Source organism: Penicillium nucicola (genome assembly GCF_028828085.1).
Source record: "Penicillium nucicola strain IBT 29836 chromosome Unknown utg000010l, whole genome shotgun sequence".
Lineage (NCBI taxonomy): Eukaryota > Fungi > Ascomycota > Eurotiomycetes > Eurotiales > Aspergillaceae > Penicillium > Penicillium nucicola.
In genome coordinates this window covers 2,218,115-2,241,727 of record NW_026643134.1, presented here as the reverse complement: position 1 = coordinate 2,241,727, position 23,613 = coordinate 2,218,115, and the positions used below count along the sequence as shown (strand labels likewise).

Sequence of the window (23,613 nt, the reverse complement as noted above, 5' to 3'; positions counted from 1 at the left end):
GAATGATCCATAAATATATATTGAGTAATGAATGATACTTCGGCTACGATGAGAGTAAATTTTGAAAACCAAGAGGTTACCTCAATTTAATACGACAGACGGATTTCAAGGCTACAAAAGATGCTAATATACAAGCTCGAACCAAAGACTGAGACACCAAGAAGTACACAATACAGAATGTAGAGAACAAACCCCATACCCGTTAATGGCGCAGAGAGTCAACTGGAATTTTTTCGCCTGCCGATAGATCTCAGTTACTGGCAGCTTTCCATGTATTAACCAAATGAAGACTACGAAGTCTTCTTCTGGGTCAACTGTTTTGGAGCTGTCAGTAATCGAAGACACAAAAGTATTCAGCCAAAGGTCAACAACAATCGCGGACCACAATTGCTTGACACGACAGAAGAATGAATTGAAAACAAAGGAACTCTTTGCTTGACTTACCCAGTTCTTTTTGCAATCACGATATGCCCTAAACAAGGAAAACAGTAAGCGCAGGCTCTATGGGTCGGTGTGAACGATGGTCATGGAGCACGATTTGAGCATGACCAGGTCGAGCCTTAGAAGCTGACCCAAGAATAATGAATGAGCAATTATGCTCGATGAGGGTTCTGAACGTACTGGAAGTAATCGTGGCACATCTCTCGCTCAAAGCCATTACGCTTCATACATTTAAGGCTTCGATCCGCGAAGTCTTGGCATGGATCGTAATATTGGCTGGCATGTTTGCTAATGAGTGTTAGCTATCAGTTGTGTAAATGTGTACATATGATCTTGATAGATAAGCATTAGGCCAGACCGATGTTTTCCACGAATGGTCGATACCGAGGCGCCTCACGGACTTCAACCGCACGGATGATTCGGGAAAAGCAAACCCATCTCGTGAGAAACAAAGACTAGTTGATGAAGACAATAAGGAAACATGAAGACATACTGTGTAAACTTCTTCTCGGCCTTCTCCCACGCCTTGTCATGTGATTCTCCTTGGGTGGAGTCCGCCATAAGTACGGCTTGCTGATATCTCTTTTGTGTTGGTAAGATGTGATCAAGGCAATAAGCCCAAGTGAAGGCTATATACCGAAGTGTGTTGGTTGAAAATGGGTTGGAGGTTAGCTTGATTGGAGGAGGAAGTTAGCGCTGGGCGTAGGAAGAGTTGGGGACCCGCGGTCTTGGCGCGGAGATCCGCCGTAATTGGGTTGCGATCACTAATTCATACAGTACAAACGCCAGGATTTTTGTGTTGCATGAGTGATTATTTTGATTTGTCCATGAGAAATCCCAGATAGTCTATCGGTCTGTCAGATTTTGGCTTCGATATCATGGTGCTGAAAAGGATTGCATAAAACATCATCCGAAAGTACAGAATCTGTGTGTCACAAGGACTTTATCTGCATTAACTAGTATGCATAAGTGCATTCTATGTAACTCAGATAAAGTACCGATGTAGGTGTTCAGATTGGTAGGGCAATCTGAGGGATCAAGCCGACAAGCATGCTCGAAATGCCGAGGATGTGAACCATAAAAAATGCGGAGATATAAACACAAAAATACGAATGTCAATGGATATAATGAACTGAGACAAACTATATCAATGGGCTTTGTAGAATTCGACTTGTCCATGTTTGTGTCAGGAGCGAGGTATAGGGAGTAAGTAGTGAGAGCTTCCCCAAATGTACAGAGTGAATTGGTGGCAAAACTATTGCGAACAATGGGAATGATGAAGGTGAAAAAGCCGATGGATTGCAAAGGCGCTAACAGTATCTCCAAAGTAAAAGATTCACAGCTGCGCATATGACCTACCGTGATTAAACAGGGTTAATATTAATCATGAAGTATGCATCACGCCTGTAAGGAAATGGAGGCCAAGTGGAACCTACAGGGTGGTAGGTTATACGTCGGCATTGGTATATAGAGAGCACACACACAAACAGTACCAATATTTGCCCCTTGATCAAGGAGTCAACAATTGCAACACAAAGTGAATGATTGATATATGACTCGTCAACTTTGGAACGAGGGTGTTTGCCAACCACTGGAAAAGGTTCCTGATTATGTGATCATTTGCCTGAGGCCTCAAAAGTGTCTACCCTGGCTTCCTCACAACTGATTCCAGATCACGTTGTTTTGCCTTTCAATTCTCTTCGTTCGAAGTTGAGATCTGACTCTTGGCGAGATCTCTATATCTCCCCAGCCTCTGCGCCAGCTATTTGACTTACTTCGCCATACAAAACTTTTTCCTTCCCGACCCCACCGCATCGTGTCGGCAATCGCGCCGTCACTCCTCCGACACGCCGAACGCGCCTGGTGGATGACTGAGTTGCTCTTGCAGTGAAACAAGTCCCTGAGAAGCCTCAGAAAGACAAAATGGCAGCGAAATGCTGTTCTGCGGGTGAAATCTCCGGAGTAAGTTGAGTACTCTACGTACACAATGTGACCGAGACTGACGTGCGCTTTAGCTGGCCAATACTCTCCAAGGACATGTAGATGACATTCGTACTCTGATACAATGCGGCATTTGCATTCGACCCCTCTATGAGCCCTTCACTCTCGCATGTGGGCACACATTCTGCTATTCAGTGAGTCGATTTACATTGATTTGATTCCCGTTTCCCATCTAACGCAGATCTCTGTAGTGCCTATCGTCATGGTTTGCAGGAGGGAAATCAAAGCGAACATGTCCCGATTGTCGAGCACCTGTCAAAACGCAACCGGCACCAGCATATCTAGTAAGTACAACACATGCCCTTATCTAGTTCATTACATCTAATACTCTGGTGATTTACAGGTCCGCGCGGTCGTGCAGATGTTCACAGCTCGTGCTGAGCTGCTAGACAAAGGCGAAACAACTATGGAGCATACCAAAAACCGTCAAGAGGAGGCGGGGAAACTCGACGAAGACAAGGCGAATAACCATCCAACGCAAGGTGGTCTATTCGGTGGACTTTTCAGACCTAAAGCTCCTCTTCTGAAACCCGTCAATGACGTTGACGATGGAGTTATGCGATGTCCGCACTGTTCATGGGAACTTGAAGAAGGGGAGCAATGCGCTAATTGTGGCTATCGATACCCTGGTTCTGAAACAGGCGAGACAGAATCAAGCGAAGAGAGTGAAAGTGGCAGCGACGACGATGACGACGACTCAGATGGCATGGAGGACGATGATTCCGAGGACGGTTCAGAAAATATTGATGATACGAATGGTGGATGGGCCCCAAATCAATATCCTATCAATGGTCCCAACTTTGGCATGCAGCCTTTGCCAGGCTTTCCGAGCGACTACCACCTCATGGGTCACCTTCACTACCATGATTCTCTAATGTTACCTGGAATTATTCCACGATTCAATGCACACTATGACCCGGACGAGTTCGATTATGAAGAGGATGAGGATGAGGATGAGAATGAGTACGACCACGAAGACTCTTTCATCAATGATGCAACACAGCTTACGAGCGCCGACTACGAATCGGACTCGGATCATTCTACTGTTGTGAGAAGTTCTCAGCGCAGTCTTCCTCCCGTACGACACGGCCATCAAGAAGATGATGACGATGATGAAGAAGACGATGACCCTCAATCTTCCTCGGCAGAAGAAAGAGGCTCAAACTCAGACTCGGTAATGGACGACTCATCCGATGAAGATGATATTCGGGCAGTGCCTGCTCGACAGGCATTTGGTAACACACCTCAGCATGCCTGGGTGATTCCCACCTCCTCTCCATGGGCACAAAGCATGCAAAGGGCTCAAAGAGCGCAAAGGGCGCATGAAGCCTCCACCTCCTCCGCCGGGACTGTTAACTTGGACTCAGAATCCGAGGAGGAAGAGAGAGAGACATCTGATATTTCAAGGCCCGCGAGCTCGTCGCCTCCTGCAGCGTCCACACGACCCAACACAGTTCGCGGGCTTTCCGCTCGCAATGTGATTACACTCGATGATTCCGACGACGAAGAACCCGTTGGCCCAGTGAGAAGAAATACTCAAAGACGGCAAAACAGATACTCCCCATACTAAACTTTTTCTTTCGACACAACATCTACTACCACCCTATACAGCCTACTTATTGTTCTTCAGCACGGCGTTTGGGAATAGGTAGAAAGCATACTTGGCGCTTTGTTTGCATTTTACTATCCTTTGATATCCAAAAAACGGGACTTTTTATCTTTGATGGTTCCAGCGACTTTAGTGTTAGATCTTCATGTTATCTTCTCTGCCCCTTCTAACCTCTTTTCTATCACCTTTACACTTATGCCCCGTGGCTTCTTTCCCGGCTCAAATGACCTTTTTTTTCGTTCGCTTTTTCTGGCTCTTACTACCAAGAGAACGCACCAAAACCTAATATCTGATACACACATGTTGAACCTCCAATATATCTTACTTCATAGTATCGAATTTCAAGCTTACCACTTGCAGCATCTCGTTTCAACAAGAGATACTGATACAGCTGGTTATGTGTTTCAATCAAAGTGATCTTAGTGTCCATCCCTAAGTACAGGTGCTTGTCTACAAAAATGTCAAGGTCCCTAGGATACTGAGTTCATTTTGTATAATTGAGATCGCAAGTTTGGTCCCAATGTCCTGAAGAGAAGGTTGATTTATAAACAAAGTACTTGAATCAAGGATCCCGGTAAATACCTTTCTTGCCTTCAATTGGGCTACCTTCTTGGAGCTGTTGTTGAATGTCTTTGGTGAATCATCCAGCTCATATAAAAATGAGAGGGTTGCAGAAACTGATGCTCTACATCAATGATATTCGTCATGATATAGCGGAACTTTCCCCAAAAATACCTGATTGACCACACGGGGTTGTCCTAGTATTGAATCAAGAAGACGAAATCACCAGGCGAGGAGCGTTTCACATTTAAGTCACTTTATGAGCGACAAGACATGTAGACAAAATTAATGTCGGAGAAAGCAGCATATCCACTAGGGCATTGGGATCAAGGTGAGGTAGAATGATCTTGAATTCCCTGAGGTTAGACATCCAATGTTCGCTCTTACGGCGCTGACGGGGTTTAGAGTCTGTACTATCGTCCTCATCATTCGAATCATCGTTTGAATGCTCGTCACTCTCACCATTGTTGGATTGATTAGACGTGGATTGACTGCCGTAGGAGGCAATGCCTGATTCAGAGGCCAAGAAGGGAGTAGTCTCACCATGCTGCTTGCTGCGCTTCAAACATTTGGACATGCAAACCAAGAGTAAAGATGTAGTAACGAGAAGCTACGTCAATAGAATTGCGAGTAGTGCAGCGTCTTCGGCGGTTATTCCAAGTGCCAGAAAAGAAACCGTCAAGCCCAACGTAATCACAAACAGGCCCAGGATCTAATCAAGAAAAGGTTTCTTCAGCTCTACATGTGACTACACTTACTTATACTGAGAATTTATGAAGTCATGTTTTACAGGATAATGCTTGCAATAGGGATATGATTGAATACTCAATGCACCAAAGAAATCCGGTACATATGCAAAAATGGTAGAAATACATACACAGATCTGACTCCAAAGACACCGGACCCCGAGCAACGCTCCCCATTTTATCCTTGACTGGTGAGCAAGGCCGAGACAGAACAATTATGAACAAGATTTATACATCAGCCCTCACGGTTTCATTAGTGGTGAGCGGAACCTCGAACACGACAGTCCCGTTGCGACCCCCGGCAGTAGTGCCTTCGTAGTAGTTGTTGGTAAAGCACTTCCAGCGAGCCAAACGGTGCTCCTTGCCAACAGCAGCAACGATTGATACACCACGAGGCTCGTTTTGGGTCTCTGACTTAGATTTTGATTCACCAGGAATGTCGGATTCGGGACGGCGCTCAAAGACTGCAATGTCATTGATGACACCCTTGATCATGGGCTCCGGTTCTTGAGTTTCGGGCTGAGGCTTCTCATCCTCGACCATACGTTCTGGGGTAGCATCGAAAGCAAGAGTCTCCTTGAGTTGTTGCGAAGGTGTGTCGGGTGTCGCACTGCCGAGAGAGCCCTGGCCGATGGGTCCTAAAGGAATGATAGTTCTCTTATCGTCCGAAATGCGCCAGGCGCGAATCCAGCCATCCCAACTGCCACTGAGTACAATATCAGTACCGGGAAGCGTGGTCAAAGCGGTAATCCAGCGAGGCATAGGGCGCAAGTGACGCATGTTGTGGGCGGCAGTCTCCTCGTTGGTTTCGGGTGATAATTCTTGCAGAGGTGGGATTGGGTCCACGCCATGAGCGAGACGGATGGTGAAAAGAGGCTTCTTTTTGTGTACGGACCAGAGACAGATAGAGCCAGAGTCTGAACCGGTAACAAAGTGGGCTGGTGGTAGGGGAGCAATGCAGTCAATGTTGCTCTCGTGGTAAGGAGCACTTTTTGCGGCGCCACCACGGAACACCAATTGTGTTTCGTCGACAACCTTCCACAAACGGGCTGTGCGGTCACGGGCTCCAACACTAACACACTCGTCGATGGTCATGGCGGCAACTCCGGTAACATGATCTTGATGACCGAAGAGGGTTTCAACATAGGCGTGGCCAGCTCCGCTGATGGACCACGTCTTGATTGTACGATCATAAGAACCAGAGAACAGCTGCTCTCCGGAACTCATCGTCGAGATATGGCGTGCAAAGGACAATGAGCAAACGGAATCTCGGTGTTGTAGGAAAGTCTTGGTGGGCGTCAAAGTCTCCGCATCCCAGATGATCAATTTGTTATCGGCTCCACCGGTGGCCACAAACCGCCCAGAGGGAGACACGGCAACAGATAAAATGTCTTTTGTATGTCCATGCTCTTCGCCAGTTTCGGGGTTCTTGCGCATGCCCCGAGCATACTTAACACGCTTGGGCTTCTTGCGTTGGGGACGTGGAGGCCGCTTGGAAGTATCAGTATCACCGTTTGATGCTGTAGAGGCTGGTGCACTCGGCGTGACCAACTCCCACTTGGTCAGAGTCCTATCCTTTGAAACAGCGTAGACGTATGGCGCATGAACAGCAATAGCGGTTGTTGATTGGGTATCTGAGCGGAAAAAGGAATGGGGAGCGGTAGGGAAGGCTAAGTTCGCAGCGATTTGACGGAACGTCCGTCCTTTGAACTCATCAACATCCTTCTTAAGTCGTTCTGCGATCAAGTCTCGATCAATGTCTGCCGCATCGAATCCGGCTTCGTCGACCTCATCCTTGATGTTTTCCAAGTAGCGTTCAGCGAGTTTCAATCGTCGATCTCCAGCTGTCTCGCCGTCTTCTGAATCCGATCCGCTCTCGTCGTCTGATTGCGATGCGATGTCGTCTTCGTCAATATCACTACCAGAGATTGATTCTTCTCTCTCTCTGGTCCGACGACCGGCGCCATCGGGTTTAGCATCTCCGCCTCGCTTCTTCGATCCTGGGGCTGAGGCGCGGTCATCTCTCTTGCGCTTGCGCTGGGCAGCGGGGACAGTAAAAAAGGAAGACATAGCGGCCTTGTATCAAGCCGGGGGTTCTCTTCCTATTTTCCGCAGAGAACAAAAATAATTGAGGAAATGGCGTTCTCGAAAGACTCGGGCTGCGGAGATCAAAACTTCAACTTTTTTTTGGCAGAAAAAAAAGCGCTAAGCGGCGGCTGACTCAGCAGTAGCTGACCCCGGGAGCTCCAGGCGTCAAGCTCACCGCGCGGTCCTCCTCACTTAATCACTTCTCCTCTTCGCCTTCATTGATCATCTATTTGCTTGTTTCTTTCTTGACTCTCACTTACCGCAAAGATGTGAGTTTATCGCTGGTCATCACTGTGATTTCACAAATGGTTACTGACTGTTGCTAGGGAGGTTCTCTTGGGTATCGCCGGCAAGGACTTTGTCATTCTTGCAGCATCCAAGGCCGCAATGCGAGGCCCGACAGTTCTCAAGGCCGAGGATGATAAGACACGACAGCTGAACAAGAACACACTTATGGCCTTTTCTGGAGAGTCTGGAGACACTGGTATGTCACTCCTACTATGGTCTCAATGAGAAACATGCTAATGACGTGGGTTGTTTTAGTTCAATTCGCCGAATATATCCAAGCCAACGCTGCGCTTTACAGCATGCGGAATGATACCGAACTCAGCCCCTCCGCCGTTGCCAACTTCGTTCGAGGAGAATTGGCGCGTAGTCTGCGATCTCGGAGCCCTTACACCGTCAACCTACTCCTCGGTGGCATAGACCCTGTCACTGAGGCTCCCCATCTGTACTGGATTGACTACCTTGCGTCATTGGCTCCTCTACCATATGCCGCTCACGGATATGCTCAGTATGTTGGAATGATGCTTTAGGACGAAGTGCCATCGCTAACTTGAATAGATACTACTGCCTATCGATTCTCGACAAACACCACAACCCTAACATCAACCTTGATGAGGGACTCAAGCTCCTCACTTTGTGCACAGATGAGCTGAAGCGCAGACTACCTATCGACTACAAGGGAGTAAGTGAAATGTGACCTTTCGAGCATGCCATTATACTGACTTTCTCTCCAGGTCTTGGTAAAGGTAGTGACGAAGGACGGCGTCAGGGAAATAGAGGTTGATAACGATAAGGTGGTCAAGAGTGCTTGAAGGTCGACATGAGGCGTTTGTTGAATCACATCCTATGACGTTTTTCTTTGGTTATGGCTTCATCTTGACATGATATGAATTTGGCTGTAACAAATGAGTAAATTTCCAAATGATCTTTACAATATAAAAGATCAATCTAGCAAGACTCGCATATTACACCTGTAGAGTAGTCCAGTAAGTCGTGGTTGTTGTAGTGTCTATTGGCGGAGCTTCCTTGATCTCGTGTTGGTTGTTTGACTGGTTTGCATCGAGATCGCATTCCGTCCGTAAGAACCGGGCGATCAACCTTCTCTACAACCACATCGCAATGTCGAAAAGGCACGCAGAGCTCCCTTTGGAACAGGACTTTTCAGGCTCGCCCGCCTCAAAAAAGGCCCGCGTCGAGGACCAGATGGAGGCTGATTCTCCGAATGGCGCAGGACTAGCAAGCAGCGAGCTCGAACAGAATGGTCGCAATGGAGCGGATATCGAGGGAGCTGCGCAGCTAGAAAGAGAGGAGCTGGAGGAAGGCGAAAAGGACCCTTCTAGTCTTTCAGATTTCGACGAAGATGCGCCTGCGCTTACTGCACCGAAACGACAGAGCGCTCCCATGGAAGGATATGGCGACCTCTACCTGGACACAATCAACCGCGAGATTCTCGATTTCGATTTCGAGAAGCTATGCTCTGTTAGCCTGTCAAACATCAATGTGTACGCCTGTCTCGTCTGCGGCAAATACTTCCAAGGCCGCGGTCCCAAATCACACGCATATTTCCATGCACTCGAAGTTGGACACCACGTCTTTATCAATATCGGCACAAGGAAAGTCTATGTGCTGCCAGAGGGATACGAGGTTAAGAATAAGAGCCTGGACGACATCAAATATGTGGTGGATCCCCACTACACAAAGAGCGAGGTAGTCAAGCTTGATAGAGAAGTCCATGATGCTTGGGATCTCTCTGGAGCTCGCTACAGACCAGGTAAGAGCCCCTTAAACACTGGACTTCTTGAAATATTTCGAACTAACTATATATATTACAGGATTTGTCGGCATGAACAACATTAAAGCAAACGACTACGTCAATGTAGTAGCCCAATTGATGGCACACGTTCTACCAATTCGCAACTTCTTCCTCCTCCACGAATTCCCCACACCTGGCACACCGGAAATGGTCCTCCGTTTCAGGACTCTTGTGCGCAAGCTATGGAATCCGAAAGCATTCCGGTCACATGTCTCTCCGCACGAGTTGCTGCAAGAAATCGCCTTGCGATCCTCGAAGCGGTTCACTCTCACAAACCAGTCAGACCCGGTGGAATTTCTCTCCTGGTTCTTAAATGCCCTTCATCTTTCTCTGGGTGGATCTAAAAAGCCTTCACCAACACCTACAAGTGTCGTTCACGCAGCGTTCCAGGGCCATCTCCGAATTGAAAGCCAAGCTATCACCGCCCACTCCGATACCCAGAATGCCCGGTTGGTATTCACCGAATCTGGCACCATCAATAGCCAGGTCACACCTTTCCTAATCTTGACATTGGATCTGCCCCCTACACCTCTTTTCCAGTCGGCCAATCGGGAGTCCATCATCCCCCAGATTCCCCTGACCACCCTCTTGAACAAATATAACGGCTACACGGCATCAGAGAAACAGGCCCACCGTGTCCGACACCGTCTTCTTCATCCTCTCCCACCATACCTCTACTTCCATATCAAGCGTTTCAGCAAGAACCGTTTCGTCTCCGAGCGCAACCCAACCATTGTCACTTTCCCGTCTCCCCGCTCTCTGGATATGTCACCATATGTCGAGCCCAACCCCGATATTTGGTCACCAGGCGAGCCAATTCTCTACGACCTCGTGGCAAACATCATCCTTGACCCAGCTGTAGCCGCACCTGGTGCAACCGATGACGCCGTAGACAAGGGCGTTAATGCGGCATCAGGTGCCGGGGGTTCCAGCGGTGCCGGCGGCGGCAGCGAAAAGGTATCGTGGATGGTCCAGCTCCACGACAAGGCTATGTCAGCCGAGAACGCTCGTATTCAGAAGGCCGGTGCTACGGAGAAGCAGCAGCGCGGACCGGAGTGGCTCGAGATCCAAGATCTGTTTGTGAAGCCTGCGGAGAGCGAGACGCTCTTTACTCGCGAGGGTTACCTAATGGTCTGGGAGCGACGCAAGGTCCCTGGTCAGAAGGGAAGGGGCCGAGCATAATCTGGTCTGAGATGGTAAAATCTCAAGGAGTTGGTTTGAATACCTGTATTTCTGTTTCTTCCTATATATGCTGGACTATCCATTTCCTCGTTGCTCCCTCTAGAGCAAGGCTGGTGTATTACTAAACAATGACGAACTTATGTGCCTTGGAGTCAAGCTATTTTGAAGGTCTACTTTCTGGTAGTTGAGAAATAGTATGGGAGGAGTAAAAGGTGAGACTGCTGCGCTGATCCTTCTGTACAACAGGGGCCATGGATTGGCTTACAGTCCTACGGAGCATCAGACATTTTGTGTACTCACGCCTCGCAGTGTGTGGACTTTGAATGCATTTTTGAGGCCCTAACTTACTTGACCTTTGGTTTTTATATTCTTTTTCATCCATTTCAAGTGCCCCGGGTGCATCAAATAGAAGATATAAAACTGTTACTTTTAATAGAAAAATATGACCGTCGTTGTAGTTGACTCGTAAAGCATAACTTAGGTATTGACAACGCCAGCAGGAATAACAAATCAACATATCATAAGCTCCCCCAACCACAAAACTTCCTCCCAATCCTCATCGTCGACCCAACCAGGAATCCCCATATACCAGCTCTCATAGCAATATGCATTCCCCGCATAAGAACTAGTCGGCACATATAAGCACCGATATCAGGCCAAGTTCTTCCACCAAACCACAGGCCCAAAGGATGAACATCCGAAAGCCGAGTAATATCCGAGGGATGTGTGGTCAGCCATGACTGGGTCAAAGAGCGGAAGAAAAGTGCTTCAAGGGGCGCAAGGATAACACCGCTGATTGCGGCAGCGAGATTTGACGCGAGTGAATCGACTGGGTAGGCCGAGAGCAGAGTAACACGGTGAACTCCCGATGAATGAACGGTTACAGGTCTGGGAATGCGAGAGGTAGGCGGGAGAGGTAAGTGGAGAGTATCGGACTGCGTGTCTACGTTGTGCTCCGCAATAGCGACTGGAATTGGCTGGATAGAGGGCTCTTCGTCGATTGGTTCTTCCACCCCATCTGGGAGAATGTTTGGAACGCTGAGTTCTGGTGCTTCTTCAATGGATTCCAGAGCTGTGAGTTCATCATCGGACTCATGGCCTTGGGTCTGGTGCGGCGTTGTTGGCTCGGGGACACTTAGTTCTTGGGGTGTCGTGACGGATTGACCAGCTGTGACGCTGGAAAAGCCGTCAGTGTCGCCTCCTGCTGGTGGATTTAATCCCTGGCGTTGGGCCTGGCTTAATATGAGAGCCTCGAGGAATTCAGCTATCGATCGTCTATCCATGGCGTCCGCATGCCTATTAAGACCCGGGGCATCATTGCCTGCTAGGGCATTTAAGTTGGCAAGGTTTGAAGCCTGGTTCTGTGGATTCCGGTTTCGATTACCCAAGAGTTCAAGTTGCATTGTGATAATGTCAGAGCTCTGATGAATCAAGGATGCTCTAACACGAGGTGATGTAGGAGGAGATGTCTCTGGTGAAGACGGATGAGAGAACAGAGTGTTGGATCGTGAATTGTTTCGGTCCAAGGCCGAGCTCCCGGCATTTTGTGAATCGCCTCGTTGGTCTTGCTGGTTTGAAGTCGTCGATGGACCACTTGTTCGCTCAACTGTGGCTATTTCGGAGAAATAATCATTGCTCATTTCGCCGGGAGACTGAGACATGCGGTTCTCATTTGTGAGTACCTGATGCAAGCCTGCATTTGTATCCAATCGACTCGAAGTTGTAGATGCAGTTGCATCTCGTAATCGAGGTGGTGCAGTGACAGGAACCTGGGCATCAGATGCGATCCCCGAAGGCCTAGGTAGCGAGTCATTCGGCTCATTTCCATCAGTAGAGTTGAACTGTGTTCCCTCGAGTTCATTTTGTAGCATCTCAATCGAATTTCGGAGGGATTCAATCCTCTCGTCTCTAAAAGACGCGAAGGCTTGCTGGTCTGATGACTGGCTCGATCGCAGCCCAAAGAACGAAAAAACCCAGTTTCGAAAAGCACCTAGCTCACACTTGATATCTTCAAGTAGCGTGAGGTTGCTACGGTACATTTCTTCGTCTGATTTGCGTCCCAGTGTTGGCACCACCCACTCAATTAGGTTTTCTTCAAATGCCACTCGAACTGAGAGTTCATCTGCAATGGTTGCTTTTGGCAGACGCCGCCGAATCAGTCTATAGATACGCTCCTCCAAATCCGGACGCAAATAGTAGCCATAGACGAAAGCTAAGATGCCAGGATGGGTTAAAAGACCCACAAGCGAGGTTCCCAGGGAGCCAGGGGAGATATCGGTGGGAAGTGCCGGTAGCTGTAGTAAGGACCCCGTTCCAAACGGAATTAGAAGTTGAGCGTTAGGAATTGACCAGGGTGCCACAAGAGAGAGTGATTGGAGTATGGAATACATGTAGAATTCCACAGAGAGCATGAGCACGGAGCTCTTAGCCCTGTATTTATCATCAGCCTTTCTTACTGTCGTTATGGACGAAGAATAAACCTACATTGTGTACACGAGCCCAAAAAAAGATCGAATTCCAAGTGACTCGCCCGTAAGATATTGGGCATAGTCTCGTAGAGAGGCGAAGATCCGTTTGAGCGGACTCTCACGAGCGATGGCCAATCCGCTTGAGATTGCCCATGCAGGTATTCCTGCGAAATAGAATCCGAGAACCCCTGTTGCTCCTCGCTCGGACTTGATAACCTCAAGCAAAGCAGAGTGTGCATAATGTTTGTAAGTCTCAATAGTTACTTGATGTTAGTCTAACCCTCGAAACTATTAGAGTGCATTTACCTGTACTCGGCCAGTGAATGAAGAGGTCCACCAGGTACCAAAAAAGACTAGTAGTTGGTCGAGGGTCGTTATGACAAGTCCGAAGTCATTCTCGCTCGCAATTTGGTTGATCTTTTGCTGCTCGTTTGGAATACTAGTTTTTCGGTCTTCTCCGCTGACAACAATTCCCATTGTTGAGAGAATGTCATTCTTTGCCCTTCGAAACTCTCGCCCAAGAGTCCTGGACTCCGGATTCACAGGGTGGCCACGAGCATCATACTGCTGCATGTAACTATCTGCGTGGACGCTGGAGACCCGGCGCACGGGGTTAGAAGTGTCAACCACCGCAGTGTCGGGGGCTTCATATGGTGACCGGCCCTTGAGTACAGTCAGTATGATTGATTTGTTGAGTTGTAGCTTGTTTCACAAGGACATCATAACACATGTTGTGTTTGCGGGCCAACTAGTTTCACATGGTACATCCAAATGATATTACATCCAGACAAAACAAAGCCATCTTGAAATATACCACAGGCATATTATTGCAACAAGCGGAGATAATGTATGGGTAAGGCAAGAGAGGTGGCTTACCAAAGCGAGCCTGTTCAAATAGGCCTGTCGACCCATATCGTAAACTTTGACTTGGTCAGTATCGCAGCTACATTTCCTTTCAGCACAAGCAAGATAAATGTTCCCCGATAGAATAAAGGTGCATTCAAAGAGAGACGAAGATGTCAAACACCGTCGAAGGTGAAGTGATGCGGGTTTGGCGCCTGAGGCATGCACGATATCTTATCACCGAACAAACAGAACAAACAAAAAAAGTTGCCCGCTCGAGCTGCCATTTTTTGCGACTGAACTTCTCTCGGGCAATGGCTGATTTCTGATTTGATCTCCTACAGTCATGTCGAAAGCTATTGTCAAAACTACTTTCGAGGCGTCTCGCACGCTCCGCCCTATCTATACTGGCGGTAGCACGGCGCTGGACGCCAGTGGGCGCATCTTGCTGAGCTGCGTCGGCGAGGATGCTCTGATCGTCGATCTTGAAACTGGTAACCAGCTTGCCAGTCTTGAAGGAGTAAGTTATGCCGCTAATTGTTCTCCTGGGTTAATTGCAAGGTACTAACTGCGAGCCGCACAGGATGGAGAAATTGTCACCGGTTTGGCCAGTAAGTAACAGTTGCTCTCGTTGAGATTCAAGTCTAACGTATTTTTTTAGTCACGCCTTCTGCCTCACACGCTATTATCTGCTCGCGCTCAATGTCAATGCGCATCTACTCTCTCTCACCTTTCGACGAGTCTTCTCAAACTATTGAAACAAAACTTCTCCGAACCCTCAAGCCTCACACTGCGCCCGTCGTGACTATTGCTGTCGATCCTACTGGTACTTTGCTTTCCACCGGTGGTGCGGACGGCTCGATCAAGGTCTGGGATATCAGAGGTGGCTTTGTCACGCACACTTTCCACGGTCATGGTGGTGTTATTTCTGCACTCTGCTTCTTCGAGGTGCCTACTGCCGACGAGAAGACCTCTATAAAGAACAAGCGCAAGTCTACGGACGAGGATGAAGATATGGATGAGAGTGCTTCCGCAGGCTCTACTGCTGGCTTCCGCTTAGCCTCCGGCAGCGAGGACGGCAAATTGCGCGTATGGGATCTGCACAAGAGAAAGTCCATTGCATCACTAGAGTCTCACGTCTCTCTTGTTCGCAGCTTGTCCTTCTCTCCTTCCGAAAATGCTTTGATTTCAGCCAGCCGAGACAAGACAGTCATCGTTTGGGATGCACGCACTTGGAAGACTCGCAGAATTATTCCTGTTTTGGAGAGTGTGGAAGCCGCTGCTTTCATCGCTGATAGCGGGCTTTGTGTCATTGGTGGAGAGAACGGGAAATTGCGTGTCTGGGACTGCAATCGTGGCAGTGAAGTCACAGAGGAACAAGAGGCAGGAGAGGAGTTTGAGAGCGTTGTCGCTATCCAGTATTCGGCCGGTTTGCCTTTCGTCTTGACTGTTCACGCAGACCAGACACTTCGCCTTCACTCGCTCGAGTCGCTTTCTGCGTACAAGCCTGGGTCAACGCTGGAGCCCTTGACAATCATCCGTCGTATCTCTGGAAACGACGATGAGATTATTGATTTGGCCTATGTTGGACCTGACCGATCAATGCTTGCATTGGCCACCAACACCGAGAGCATCCGTGTCGTTTCAGTTGCCCCATCAGAGGACCGGCCATCAGACAAGGGAGACGAGGAGTATTTTGGTGCTGATGTCACACAGCTCGAAGGTCACGACGATATCATCATTTGCATCGATGTGGACTGGTCAGGACACTGGCTAGCAACTGGCGCCAAGGACAACACAGCACGTCTCTGGCGTATTGACCCGAAGACATCCTCTTATACCTGCTTTGCTATTCTCACTGGTCACGCCGAGTCTTTGGGAGCCATCGCCCTTCCACGGGTACCACCGCCAGTTGGCAGTGCTGCATACAATGACCCTGTCAACTACCCCCCTGCATTCCTGATTACCGGTTCGCAAGATCGCACAATCAAGCGGTGGGACACAAGCAAGCTTGCTCCTCTCAAAGATGACAAGCCGCACAACCCCAAGGCCATCTACACCCGCAAGGCTCACGAGAAGGATATCAACGCCATCGATATCGATTCCACATCTGAACTGTTCGCTTCCGCTTCACAAGATCGTACCGTGAAGATATGGGCCGCCGAGGAGGGCTCCCCAGTTGGTGTCCTTCGCGGCCACAAGAGAGGTGTTTGGTCTGTGCGATTCGCTCCCCAAGGCACACCAATCATCAACACCGATTCTCGTACCAGCACAAACCGAGGACTGGCAGTCACGGGCTCTGGCGACAAGACTGTCAAGCTCTGGAGTTTGTCCGACTACAGCTGCCTCTTGACATTTGAGGGCCACACCAACAGTGTCCTCAAGGTTCTCTGGCTCCCACCTCCCCAGGTCTCCAACGACCACGGCGACGAAGAAGATGAAGAGACCACAGCGGCCCGTCACAACGCCATTCAGGCACGACCCCTGGTCGCCTCCGCCGCTGCAGATGGTCTAGTCAAGATCTGGTCCCCTTACACAGGCGAGCTCGAAACCACCCTGGACAACCACGAAGACCGAGTCTGGGCACTCGCCAGTCCGACTCCCTCCGGCTCACGCAAAGATGTGAAGCAAATCACCTCCAAATTCAACTCAACCCCCTACGCGATAGCCTCCGGCTCTGCAGATGCAACAGTCACCTTCTGGACAGATACCACCTCGGCCACCTACACCGCCGCTGTGAACGCCAACTCTGAACGCATCGAGCAAGACCAGGAGCTCCAGAACCACATCCGGGCCGGTAACTACCGCGAGGCCATCGTTCTGGCCCTGCAACTCAACCACCCGGGCAGACTTTTGTCCCTCTTCACAGCAGCCATCAACGCTGCAGACGACCCTACCCTCCCAGCCGAGGAACGCAAGCGTGCCGCGGCCAGTTTGACCGGCAACCCTTCCATCGACGAGGTTCTGCAGTCCCTGGACCCCGCCAACCTGCGCACTCTCCTCCTCCGTATCCGCGACTGGAACACCAATGCTCGCACCGCGCGCGTTTCACAGCGTATCCTCTATGCTCTGTTCCGCTCGTACCCTGCCTCCACGTTCGTCGAGCTGGCCACTCAGTCCATCCGCGGAAAGAACGGCCGGGCTGCTGCTGGCTTGAAGGATATTCTGCAAGCTTTGGCTGCATACACCGAGAGACACTACCGCCGGGTTGAAGAGCTTGTCGATGATAGCTACCTGGTCGAGTGGGTGCTTGGTGAGATGGATGGTGGTGTTGGTCTTGGTGGACTTGGTGCTTTGACTATGGACGATGCCAATGGAGATGAAGATGAGGATGAGCATGAAGATGATGTTGATATGTTGGAAGCATAATCTGGCTTTTGTCTTCTACCATGTTTGTATATTGTTTGGCGCTTTCTTTCTTGGAGTACCATGGGTGGGAAGGATAAAAGCCATCTACTTTTAACTTATAGAATTGAACAGTGTATTACGGCTCTTTGACTTTAGTAACTAGATAAAATGGTGGCTACAGTCCACTATAGATTCTCTCAAGAAAACACGAATGGGTAATATGCACTTAGGGCTTTTTTGTCCCTAGTTTGTCATTCTTCACTTTGATTGTCCAGGGTATCTCTATTTATAACACTTTTTGGTGGCCGAATTTAGTCAGACATCTCTCCTGTAGTGCAAGTTATGATGTACAACATCCTCCAAATTCTCAACCAGGTCATTCATATTTTCAGTCGTCACGACGGCTGCGTCGAGAGTCACGATCGCGTTCCCGGTCTCGGTCATGTCGAGATGAGTGTGAAGAACGTGAACTGCTGTACTTGTCGTCTTTGTACCGGTCACTGCGATCACTATCATGATCTCGATCGCGGTCTCTTCGTCGGTCTTTATCATCATGGCGGTCCCGGCGGCGATCCCGATCATAATCCCGATCGCGATAGGAGCGATCGTTCCGTCTGCTTCGATCATCGTCATCGTGCCGGGATCGTCTAGAGGATTCACGGCCACTGGATAGACTGCGGTCACGGCGTGAAGACCCATTCCTCTTGCGGGAGCGATCATCATCATCATAATCGCGCTTGCGGTATTCCCGGTCCTTGTCTCGTCCGCTCTTTTCGAGGTTGCGATCTCGTCTGTCGCGCCAATCTTCCTCCTTGGGAGCGGCTTTCGCCTCTTTCTTGAGGCTCTCGAGTTCTTCCTCGGTCATGTACTCGCCCGTCTTCTTGTTGCGCATCGTAACGGGCATATAAACACCCTCCACCTTCCCATTTTCCTCGCCTGCCTTCCTAGACGCTTTGCGCATAGCTGCTTTACCCCAAGCGCCGAGTTCTGTTTCAGCACCTTTACCGCCTGATGCATCCTTTGCGCCAATACCAAGGAATCCAGGTCGTCGTTCTGGAACACGAGCATTCTTCGCCTTCTCAGCGGCAGCGGCGCCGCCATAATTGCCCTTTCCAATAGACTGGCCGTCCTTCCAGCCCATTCCTCGTAGCAGTGCTGCACCGAACTCCTCCACGGGAATGGCGTTGTAAGCATCCAAGGTAGCAGACTCCGGCCGCGAAGCTACATCTGTCTGGAAAGAGTTGGTCTCGCTGTAGTGAATCGGAGCCTCTTCTTCTTTCTTATTGTTTGATTCGATGACAAGGTCTGTTCTGCGCTCAACATCGCCCTTGGTCTCGCGAATCAGTGCCTGCATGGCAATCTCGTCGTCGGTAAGAGGCTTCGTCGCAACAGGCTTCGCATCGGGCATAGCTTGATCTTCGTCCACCACGCGCTTGTCTTCCTGGGCTTCAGACTCTTTGGCAAAACTCAGTCCGTATGCCACACTCGGCGCATCCGTCTCAACCGTGGGATCTCCGCCGGGTGCTTGTCCATTCTTCTCTGCCTCTTGCATAGCCTGCACTTCACGTGGCAGCAAGTTCTTGCTTTTCTTCCCATTGGTACCTGCACGGTCGCGCCAGTTGTTCTTGCTAGTTACTGGGATTACCAGTGGCTGGTTTTTATCCTTGACTGCTTGTCCGTCGGCGGTGATTGCGCCACCGGTATGCGTGTCGAACCCTGAGACTTCTTCATGGATTGGAGCGGCCTCTTCTTCGTCGGAGTCATCGCCGTGTGAAAGTTGGTGAGGTCTCTGGGGAAGAGAGCGGCCTTTGGCGGCTGGTGAGTCGCTGGCACGGCCGCGATTCGAGGATTGGAGGTTGAAACCGGTCTTTTTTGAAGGACCTTTGGAGCCGGAAAGGGAGAGGGATATTGGTTTGGAGGGCGGTTGTCCGCCTCCATGGGGATCGCGTGAGGACATCGCGAATATCCCGAGTATTCAAGAAATTGAGAAGATGAGAAGATGTCCCAGCGGAAGGCGGAGCATATCGCGAGAGCTTGAACCGGGCGGTGGCAAAATCGATTACACCAACCAACGAAGTATAAACTTGACATGTCCAACTGCGACTTCAGTTCTCATAGCCTGGCAGTACTGGGATGATCTTCTTGATATGATACATGATATTCGCTTCAACTAGCCTCTCTTTTTGAACCACTTCTCTGCGCCGTCTGTACCTCGTATTCAAGTGCATCGATTTCTAGTAATGCCAGATGGGCAACGAATGAGAGTCCAGTGTTTGGCTGAAAAGTAGGGATATTTTTACAAAAATGACAGGCTATTTCTTCTCTCCGCGCAAAGATGGATGCCCCTAAACTCGACATAGAAGACCGCTATTCAAATCATGACTCCACTCATCACTTCCAACTCCGCTCCAGACGAACAGACTCCCAGTGGGATCATATTTGTGTTTGATCCCCAGAAGGCGATCATAGTTCTCTCCATAGAAGTCATGTTTCCAGTTGTTCGTGAAAGGATTGCCTTCATTCATATATGAGCCGCTCTCCGGTGCCCACTGTTTCCAAACAGGCTCACAGGTAGTATCTAACCAGTTTGCCACCTCTCTCATGGACTGATTCGGATCACCACTGGCATTGACGGAAGCTCCATAAACCATGGTGTGAGCATAGGCTGCACGCCAAGCCGGAAGAGTGCTTCCACGCCTTTTTTCTGGCGTATTGGCTGTTCCCTTGCCTGCTTGCAATCCGAACAAAAGCATCGAGCCGGCAGTTGAGTTCCGAGAAACCATGATGTCTTTGAGGTATGTGACTAGCTTTTCTTTAGCAATATCAGAAAGCTCATGTCTTCCCAGAAGATGACTTGTCATTATGCTGACGGATCCACAGCTAGCGCTGGAAAGAGGATCTGGCTTGGTAAATGCCCAGTAGCCTTTAGACGAAGGTGACTGCATAGTGATGTTGACCTTTTCAACGTTGATCCGAGCAGCCAGTTGGTTGAGGGTGGCATTCATGTTTTTCGTGGTCATGTTAAAACCAGTAAGACTGAGCATAGCAGAGACACCAGGCAGATCCTCTTTCAGTCCCAAGAATGACATGGCCTTCTGCTTGGTTAGAGCAGTCACAGTTCCTGTGATTCCATGGTCCATCATATCAGGGATTTGGGCCGCAACTTCGGCCATTGCATTCCAAGATGCTTCACTGCTGGCATTCGAATTCTGAGCAGGATAGAACGTAAGCCCGCCACTAACCACATTGGCAGGAACTGGGTGCGTTTTCAACACGAATTCGGTGACCACTCCGTATTGACCTCCCCCAGCACCACGAATCGCCCAGAACAGATCTTGGTTTTGGATGTCATTGGCGACAAACTGGCGGCCCTCGGTTGTGATCACGGTGACTTGATACAGCTGGTCAGAAGCAAGGCCGTAGTGGCTTGAAAGAAGCCCGTGGCCTCCATTTTGTATCAAGCCACCGAGTCCTACGGTGGGATCTTCCCCGCCAACCACTGTCCGGTTCATCTTGTGTACTGCAGTATAGACAGTTCCCCAATTGTTACCACTGCCACAGATAACGACATCCTCGGTAGTATTGCTTCCAGCTACTTTCCATGCAGGCCTTCTCTCGATTTTCTTGAAATTATGTGTCCAAATTGAAAGAGAATAGGCGCCGGTAGAACTATGAAGCAGTTAGCTCACATACTGAAGTCAAGCGGAAACCCAAATAAATGACATACCGGCCACCAAGATCATGCCCTGTTCCTTTAACCACAATTCGAATGTTTTTCTTAGATGCCCATTTCATTGCGATGGCAATTTGCTGTTCGGATGTGGCATTCACGACATACTGCGGCAGTCCTCCGATGCTACACCCCTTGTCTTTGGAGTATCCATCGACTCCAGGAGGCAAACACGAGTTATTTGCGTAGATGGAGTAGTCCACACTTTCTGGCCATGCTGCATGGTGGGCTGCGTATGACCAATTCTCCTTCACTGTGGTGCAGTTTTCAGAAGAGCCGAAAGGATTCCCCGGATAGCACGAGGAGCCAGCTGGGGCCGTCTTTATGAGGCTTCCATGAATGGTCTGGTTAAGGGTATTCCACTCTTCTGGGGATGGCCACGTCAAATCGCCAGGGGAAGTCTTGCAATTTGGGGCGGCGAACGAGGTGGCAGTCAATACCAGAAGCGAAACAAGGTAAATATGAAGGAACCCCGGCATAACGAGGCTAGAATGCTTCAGTCCAATAGAAAGTTAAAACGAACTGAAATTTTGATTATAACGTTCGAATAGGTTCTCTTTATAATTCATACTGTACGGAAGATTAGGGAAGACGGGAAACGAATACGCTGGTCTTTGATAGAGTGATCTACAGTGTCGATCTATGGATGCAATTAAATTTGAATGCTGAAGATTTTACGTTTTCCAGCAGGCAACAAGCAATATTTCAAGTGAAATTGAAAGCAAATCAGAAAATGACGGTGCCTTAAGCTTGATTTTGGTGTCTGAAACTGAATATCAGTTCCCAATCAGGAGATATTTGCGTATTCGCATATAAACTCCGCTTCCGTCCTTTAACCCTGACTTCGGCGTCAACAGGGTTGAGAGAGTAGATTTTGGCTTGGGGTGCTATCTGTTCTGCATTAACGTATGGTATATCATCTTGACTCGTATTAAACATTCCTGACTGACAACAAGCAGGGCTGACAACGTAGTCCACACTATTCCGTAGACGCTTGCCGACAAGCCAAATTGAAGTGAGACCCATCCTTCACCGCGCTATATGATATACTTCAAAGCTTTATATATCTCTGTCCAGCTATTAATTGCTAAGCGGCTTCGTCCATAGCCTGACGTATCCAAAAATCTGTTGACCATGAACTCCCACTCGACAAAAAGAAGCATAAACGGCTAAGTCTGATCTAAGTGGATCCGCTGCCCCATGTACAGGCGTATTCGTTCGCAAATTACCCGATTTGGAATCTAGAAATAGCTTATGTCGTTCCACTTCAAGACCCTTCGATCTATAAAGATAGACCTTTTCTCAGTCGTCAATTTGCTTATAGTTACACCACTTTAGATTTCTCTGTATTCTTCAACATGGATATCGTTTACCACCCCGGCGTGAATGGATCTAATCCATGGGTCGAATTCTATCCCTATACACCGTCTGCCACCGCTGGCTATGCCTTCGTAGCAATCTTCGGAATCTCAACCATTGTCCATTTTGTACTGATGTTTCCCTTTCGGGCTGCATACTTTATACCTCTGGTTCTGGGTGCAATATGTAAGACCGCCCTTCCGTTTCCTCTCGAAAAAAAAAATTCAGAACTGACCAGAGCATCAGGCGAAGCATTCGGTTACTATGGCAGAGCATGGTCTCACGAGTCCCGAACGGATATAAAATCATGGGCTTTGCAAGAAATGCTCATTATGTGCGCTCCGCCACTCATCGCCGCTACAGTCTACATGGTCCTCGGTCGTATAATCCGCTCCTTCGACGCCGAACATCTTTCCAGTATGCGAGTCAAATGGCTCACATTTGTCTTTGTCATGAACGACGTGCTCACGTTTATCACACAACTTGGTGGTGCAGGTGTTCAAGTCACTGGAGATGCTAATATCATGGCCATCGGCAAGAAGGTTGTTCTGGCTGGCTTGATTTTCTCTCTGGTCGTGTTCGCTTTCTTCATCTACATCACAGCAAAGTTTCATCGGAGACTTCAGCAGATGCCTACACCTTTGATCCATCATAACCCTAGTCTTCATTGGCAGCGGTATATGGTGGCAATATATGTCGCCTGTTTTTCGATGATGATTCGAAACTTGGTGCGGACTGTTCAGTTCGGTGCTGGTCGACTGGCTGAGGTCAACACGAAGGAGGTTTATATCTATGTCTTTGATGCATTTTTGATGTTTTTGGTCATGCTTGTACTGATGGTTTATCATCCCGGTCGACTCATCAAGAAGGCTCGTTACCTGACCAAGATGGGTATGTTTGATGAGCGGATGGGAGAGCGCAACTCTGCTCATATACTGTTGTCAGACACTGAAATGGGCCAGCGCTCAGCTCGTTAAAGGTTGGTTTTTTTGTATTATTTTCTTTTATTCTTACTCTTGCTTTATATATTAAAATGGATCATCAATATGTTCCTGATGGAAGACAACCCGTACATGACATGTTTGAAGCGAGTAATTTATACCATTTTGTGTATCTTTTTACGTTTCAAATCAGTCCCT

At 48.9% G+C, this 23,613-nt stretch overlaps 10 protein-coding genes across 10 annotated transcripts; 5 read left to right on the top strand and 5 right to left on the bottom strand.

Moving 5' to 3' along the window:
• Nucleotides 1-2,364: 2,364 nt before the first annotated feature.
• N7511_009396 (uncharacterized protein) lies at nucleotides 2,365-4,012 on the top strand (the record flags this gene model as incomplete). The annotated part of the gene is made up of 4 exons (XM_057131773.1): nucleotides 2,365-2,403; nucleotides 2,457-2,576; nucleotides 2,634-2,726; nucleotides 2,786-4,012. 4 exons carry the CDS (start codon nucleotides 2,365-2,367, stop codon nucleotides 4,010-4,012), a joined length of 1,479 nt encoding a protein of 492 aa, XP_056979761.1.
• An 847-nt stretch (nucleotides 4,013-4,859) lies between these two features.
• N7511_009395 (uncharacterized protein) lies at nucleotides 4,860-5,189 on the bottom strand (the record flags this gene model as incomplete). The annotated part of the gene is made up of 1 exon (XM_057131772.1): nucleotides 4,860-5,189. The coding sequence occupies one exon, from the start codon at nucleotides 5,187-5,189 to the stop codon at nucleotides 4,860-4,862; it is 330 nt and encodes a 109-aa protein (XP_056979760.1).
• A 397-nt stretch (nucleotides 5,190-5,586) lies between these two features.
• On the bottom strand, nucleotides 5,587-7,428 carry N7511_009394 (ribosomal RNA-processing protein RRP9; the record flags this gene model as incomplete). Its single annotated transcript, XM_057131771.1, has 1 exon — nucleotides 5,587-7,428. One exon carries the CDS (start codon nucleotides 7,426-7,428, stop codon nucleotides 5,587-5,589), a length of 1,842 nt encoding a protein of 613 aa, XP_056979759.1.
• Nucleotides 7,429-7,589: 161 nt separating this feature from the next.
• On the top strand, nucleotides 7,590-8,543 carry pre1 (proteasome core particle subunit beta 4; the record flags this gene model as incomplete). The annotated part of the gene is made up of 5 exons (XM_057131770.1): nucleotides 7,590-7,754; nucleotides 7,777-7,930; nucleotides 7,990-8,239; nucleotides 8,290-8,413; nucleotides 8,466-8,543. 5 exons carry the CDS (start codon nucleotides 7,590-7,592, stop codon nucleotides 8,541-8,543), a joined length of 771 nt encoding a protein of 256 aa, XP_056979758.1.
• A 307-nt stretch (nucleotides 8,544-8,850) lies between these two features.
• N7511_009392 (ubiquitin carboxyl-terminal hydrolase family protein) lies at nucleotides 8,851-10,726 on the top strand (the record flags this gene model as incomplete). Its single annotated transcript, XM_057131769.1, has 2 exons — nucleotides 8,851-9,502; nucleotides 9,564-10,726. 2 exons carry the CDS (start codon nucleotides 8,851-8,853, stop codon nucleotides 10,724-10,726), a joined length of 1,815 nt encoding a protein of 604 aa, XP_056979757.1.
• A 518-nt stretch (nucleotides 10,727-11,244) lies between these two features.
• Nucleotides 11,245-14,106, bottom strand: N7511_009391 (uncharacterized protein; the record flags this gene model as incomplete). The annotated part of the gene is made up of 4 exons (XM_057131768.1): nucleotides 11,245-13,156; nucleotides 13,211-13,446; nucleotides 13,501-13,857; nucleotides 14,071-14,106. The coding sequence occupies 4 exons, from the start codon at nucleotides 14,104-14,106 to the stop codon at nucleotides 11,245-11,247; spliced, it is 2,541 nt and encodes an 846-aa protein (XP_056979756.1).
• A 277-nt stretch (nucleotides 14,107-14,383) lies between these two features.
• On the top strand, nucleotides 14,384-17,406 carry N7511_009390 (U3 snoRNA-associated protein UTP13; the record flags this gene model as incomplete). The annotated part of the gene is made up of 3 exons (XM_057131767.1): nucleotides 14,384-14,557; nucleotides 14,621-14,648; nucleotides 14,699-17,406. 3 exons carry the CDS (start codon nucleotides 14,384-14,386, stop codon nucleotides 17,404-17,406), a joined length of 2,910 nt encoding a protein of 969 aa, XP_056979755.1.
• A 367-nt stretch (nucleotides 17,407-17,773) lies between these two features.
• On the bottom strand, nucleotides 17,774-19,342 carry spp2 (spliceosome ATPase-activating subunit SPP2; the record flags this gene model as incomplete). Its single annotated transcript, XM_057131766.1, has 1 exon — nucleotides 17,774-19,342. One exon carries the CDS (start codon nucleotides 19,340-19,342, stop codon nucleotides 17,774-17,776), a length of 1,569 nt encoding a protein of 522 aa, XP_056979754.1.
• A 388-nt stretch (nucleotides 19,343-19,730) lies between these two features.
• N7511_009388 (FAD-binding oxidoreductase) lies at nucleotides 19,731-21,594 on the bottom strand (the record flags this gene model as incomplete). Its single annotated transcript, XM_057131765.1, has 2 exons — nucleotides 19,731-21,054; nucleotides 21,113-21,594. 2 exons carry the CDS (start codon nucleotides 21,592-21,594, stop codon nucleotides 19,731-19,733), a joined length of 1,806 nt encoding a protein of 601 aa, XP_056979753.1.
• An 879-nt stretch (nucleotides 21,595-22,473) lies between these two features.
• On the top strand, nucleotides 22,474-23,451 carry N7511_009387 (RTA1 domain-containing protein; the record flags this gene model as incomplete). The annotated part of the gene is made up of 1 exon (XM_057131764.1): nucleotides 22,474-23,451. One exon carries the CDS (start codon nucleotides 22,474-22,476, stop codon nucleotides 23,449-23,451), a length of 978 nt encoding a protein of 325 aa, XP_056979752.1.
• Between the last annotated feature and the right edge of the window lie 162 nt (nucleotides 23,452-23,613).